Below are 5,180 nucleotides of genomic sequence, written 5' to 3'. Positions count from 1 at the left end.
AATCTAACTTGGCGTATTTGTATAACTGTCACAATTAGATACAACTTCGCGTAGTATGAACGGCTGAATTTATTTGAAAGTTGAAATACTTGTTAATTCTAATTAATGAAAAAAAATACTCAAGTGGTTTCTGCAAAAACAAAATAAAATACATTTCAAAAAAAATAAAAATAAAATAAAATTACAAAGAGACGTAATATATCATAGATATGTCAAGTAGCGATATATTTATGGAAGAAGCTCTAATTTCCCTAATTCATAGGAAACAAACCTCCCTCCTCCGGTGCTAAAATAAATAACAATAAGATCTACCCATGGCCAGCAAACCATGAAATCTCTTGAGGCGTTTCTAGACACAATACTAATATTGCTCATCTTCGTTTATCAGCCCTTCTGCTTGTCCCTCGTACTTGACTCCATTACACCGAACAACACCGTCAAAGACGGCGACGTTTTGCTCTCCGGCCAAAAGACCTTCGCGCTCGGCTTTTTCAGCCCCGGTAAGTCCCGCTACCGGTACGTCGGAATCTGGTACTACAAAGACCCCGAGAAAACCGCTGTGTGGGTCGCAAACAGAGACGATCCTATCAACGAAACTTCGGGAGTCTTGGCCATCGACAGCAAAGGACGCCTCATCATTTATGCGAAAGACCAAAACTCTCCTATTTGGTCAGCAAATGTCTCTGTCCCTTCGGAAAAAAGTAGTTCTAGTTTCATAGCCAAGCTTTTAGATGTTGGAAATCTTGTTTTGATAAAACAAGATAACAGTACTGTTATTTGGCAAAGCTTTGATTATCCCACGAACACCTACCTCCCTTTTATGAAGCTCGGGTTGAACCGGAAATCTGGACTGAACCGGTTCATATCATCATGGAAGTCTGCGGATGATCCAGGAACCGGGAACTGCACATACCGGATAGACTCAACAGGATACCCACAGATGTTTGCATACAAAAATAGGGTTCCTTTTTGGCGGGCCGGATCTTGGACGGGTCAAAGATGGAGCGGTGTATCCACAATGACAAATGGGTTCCTCGACAACACGAGCTATGTCAACAACCAAGACGAGATAAGCGTCATGTATGGAATCAGTACTGACTCAAACTCAGTTTTCTCGAGGTTCGTGATAGAAGAATCAGAAACCGTGCGACAGTTCACGTGGCAAGATCAAGGTCATGAATGGGTCGAATCCTGGTATGCTCCGAATGATTGGTGCGACAGTTATAAGAGGTGTGGCGGCAATGGAAACTGTGACCCGTCTGATGTAAGCCGATTCGAGTGCGTGTGTCTACCAGGGTTTGAGCCCCGCTCGCAAAAAAGTTGGGAATTGAGAGACGCATCAGGTGGGTGCATGAGAAAGGGCGGGGCACGCACGTGTGAGGGCAGGGAAGGATTTTTAAAGATGACACGTGTGAAATTACCTGATACGTCCAACGCACTTGTGGAAATGGGATTAAGTTTGAGAGAGTGCAAGAAGAAGTGTTTGAAGGATTGCAATTGCACGGCTTACACGAGTGTTGATGAGACTAAGGACGGTGTTGGGTGCTTGTCATGGCACGGGGACTTGGTCGACGTCAAGACTTATAGCAACACTGGGTTTGATCTATACATACGGGTTGATGCAACTACATTAGGTACAATCATGACTATCAATTTTCTTAATCAAAATTTTGTTCCTATTATTTGACTGTATATAATAGATATGGACATTAAGAAAAAAACTATAAATAGGCTTTCTTAAATACATAGGTTTCCTTTTGTTGAGGGAACTATAAATTTTGTTCATGCCTCAAGGTCTTTTTGACCTCCTTAACATGCTATCACATAATATGTGTGTTGGATCTATTTTGACTGAGCTTTGAAGAAATTATTTTTGGCTTCTTGAAATTAAAAGTTACTTCTTTTAAGTGTTTAAATACTATGAGAAATGTTTTGGCTCTCCGAAGAGTGTACACGTAAGTCACAAAATGTTGCTTTTTAAAACTGCTTTTTTAATAGACTGTGATACTTATATCATAGTGTCAATAAGATATCATAGAAAATTTATAACCATTATGACTTAATGAGAGGGTTCCAGCTATTTTACAGACATGTTTACTTTATCATGAATAGGGGAAAAAATGAAGTAGTGTGTTTCTTTCCTTTTAAAACTCGTTCCTTTCCCATGGAATTTAGTGGAAAACAGAGAATTTTGAAAAGGAAGAAAACAAAATGTTTGATTATTTGCTTATGAGAAAACTTTTAACCAAGTTTTCTTTCTAGTCGATACTCATATATTTTTATTAGTTTACCAATCTATCTTAAAAGTTTAAATTGTTAGGATTTAAGCCAACAATAATTTAATATCTCAGCAGTTACTGTTATGATCGACCACTTAAATATTAAAGTCAAAACTAATCCGATGTTGCGCTGATGTTTGTGGTCGGTTTGTCTTGCTGCCGCTCAGTTCTCAATTTCTTACTAGTCCATACTACTACACTCTCCTGATATAAAGCTCTGAATTTTTCTCCATTTTGTCATCTAATTCAACAAATAATAGTTGAGTTTTACGGTATCAACGACAACTCTAACCTTTAGCTTTCATCTACATAGCTCAATACACGAAGAAATCGAATGGCTCTGTCAGCACAATGGGGAAGCTAGCAATTTCGCTCTGTTCTATTGTACTCTTTTTTCTCTTGGTTTTCATAGCATGTTGGTTGGTAAAGAGGAAGAGAAAATCAGGTAAAAGGATTTCCAACATTTTGCTTTCTGTTCATTCTGCAATAATCATGTTCACCTAATAACTTGTGTATATTAAATAAGTTACTTAAATTAGTTTTCCTCTTCTTAGCCTAATGTCAAAACCATAATCATTGGCATGATTCAAAAATAGGCACATGGTAAGCATACCATCAAACTAAGACAGGTAATTCAGAAAAGTTTTCGTTAAAAGTGTTAAACATATGAAACTTTTCTTACGTGTTTGATGACAGTTAAAGAAAGTCAAAGCAAAACTTTGCTCGGAAACATTCCACCAGAGACCTTCTTGAAAGAATCGGATCTTGGAGATGATAGAGCAGATTCCGATGTTCCGTTATTTGATCTACATACCATTGCCGCAGCCACAGCCAATTTCTCTGTTGATAACAAACTTGGACAAGGTGGCTTTGGCTCTGTATACAAGGTAATCTCCCTTAACATAATTAAAGCATTTCAACTTTACGTTTTAAATTCACTCGTTCAAATATGATGCGAAAATATAAGCCAACTTGGATTATGATTTCAGGGCATTCTATCTAATGGAAAGGAAATAGCAGTGAAACGACTGTCGAAATGCTCCGGTCAAGGAAGTCAAGAGTTCAAGAATGAAGTTATGCTAATTGCAAAGCTTCAGCACAGGAACCTGGTGAGGATTTTAGGATGCTGCATTGAAGAAAAAGAGAAGATGATAGTCTACGAATACTTGCCAAACAAAAGCTTGGACTGTTTCATTTTTGGTAGGCTTTCTGCAGATTTTACTTTTTGAATCACAACATATAACAAACTAAAAAAAAAAAGGAGTTGCTAATTTTAAATTTTCATCAGATGGAGAGAAAAGGAAATCGTTAGACTGGCAAAAGCTCTTTAACATAATATGCGGGGTTGCTCGAGGGATGTTATATCTTCATCATGATTCAAGATTAAGAATAATTCATAGAGATTTAAAAGCCAGCAATGTTTTGCTGGACACTGCTATGAACCCAAAGATTGCAGATTTTGGTATGGCTAGAATATTTGGAGGAGAACAAATCGAAGCAGATACAAATCGGGTTGTTGGGACCTAGTAAGTTTCCCTGAATTGAAGTGTGTGTTGGGGGTTTTTTTTTTTTTTTTTTTTTTTTTTTTTTTTTCCTTTAAGTGAATTGAAGAGTGTTTAAGATTTTTCCAAATATCACTGTTTGTAGAGCGAAAATGAAAAATGTATAGCTACTAAAAAAACATTATATTTTATGTCATAGCGGATATATGTCACCAGAATATGCTATGGAAGGGCGGTTTTCAATAAAATCAGACGTATATAGTTTCGGGGTTTTGCTACTCGAGATCATTGCAGGCAAGAAGAACACTATCTACTACGAGAATTTCGACTCAAATTTAGTTGGACATGTAAGTTTATACAACTTCTTTAATTAGTTACATTCTTCTTGTTATTGATCGTGACTTGAAATGCGGCAAAACATTAATGTTTTAGGTATGGGATTTATGGATAGAAGGTAAAGCGCTAGAAATAATGGATTCATCTTTGGATAAATCATACGCTAGTGAGGCTTTGAGATGCATCATTATTGGGCTTCTGTGCGTGCAAGAGCTCGCCACTGATCGACCAACCATGTCGGCCGTTGTTTCCATGTTGGGTAATGATTCAGCTCTTCCGCGACCAAAACAGCCTGCATTTGTATGTAAAAGAAGCTATACAAGCGGAGATCCATCAACTAGTGGAGGAGCCAAGTCTGTAACATGTACTGAGGTAGAAGCTCGTTGAAGGAGCTTTTATGAAGTTCACACCGTCAAGTAAACTGTAAATTAATTAGTTACCAGTATGTTCTTATATTAATTAGCTTTAGACAACCGAATCCGTACATCATATATAGAAGGCTCAAGTCTCCGTTGATCAAATATTCATGATTTTTGCTTGCAGACTTAGCTTAATTTAAAAATAAAAATAAAAGTCATTAAAATTACAGGTTTAGTCTAGTGAGTTCCACATCATTACTTATGTCAAATTCAAAAAAGGACAAAAAAAAAATTCAGAATCTTAAAACGTGAATCTCTCCATTTTTCTTAACGTTTTAATTACTACCAAAACTCTGTAATAGATTGGATGGCATCGAAACCCAGCTGATAATTTTCTACTCGCTTTTCATGTCATTAGTAATTAACTATGTCACTATAAGTGCCACAAAAGAGGTAGTACAAACACCAATCCACACATAACTCCTACTACAAGAAACACGACACTCTAGACAATCCGTTTCATGAGCAAACTCGGATGAAGATCCAGAGAAAACAACATGTACTAGAAGGGAAAACACTAAAAAAAACTACACAGAAGATTAAGCATACACATGATTGTTCACAATTTATAGAAAATTCAATCAACCAATCGAAACTCATAGCCTGAAGGCTACACAAAAAGCTGCAAAGAAACAGATCTCGTA

At 37.0% G+C, this 5,180-nt stretch overlaps 1 protein-coding gene across 1 annotated transcript; it reads left to right on the top strand.

The window, feature by feature from the left end:
* Positions 1 to 246: 246 nt before the first annotated feature.
* Positions 247 to 4,613, top strand: LOC21388491 (G-type lectin S-receptor-like serine/threonine-protein kinase At1g11410). The gene is made up of 7 exons (XM_024175187.1): positions 247 to 1,634; positions 2,593 to 2,724; positions 2,976 to 3,166; positions 3,269 to 3,479; positions 3,568 to 3,805; positions 3,981 to 4,128; positions 4,214 to 4,613. The coding sequence occupies exons 1-7, from the start codon at positions 329 to 331 to the stop codon at positions 4,502 to 4,504; spliced, it is 2,517 nt and encodes an 838-aa protein (XP_024030955.1). The 5' UTR covers positions 247 to 328; the 3' UTR covers positions 4,505 to 4,613.
* The last annotated feature ends 567 nt before the right edge of the window (positions 4,614 to 5,180 follow it).

This window comes from Morus notabilis, unplaced genomic scaffold, assembly GCF_000414095.1.
Source record: "Morus notabilis unplaced genomic scaffold, ASM41409v2 Scaffold392, whole genome shotgun sequence".
Lineage (NCBI taxonomy): Eukaryota > Viridiplantae > Streptophyta > Magnoliopsida > Rosales > Moraceae > Morus > Morus notabilis.
Note: the sequence above shows the minus strand (reverse complement) of the source record. Positions and strands in the feature narration are given on the sequence as shown.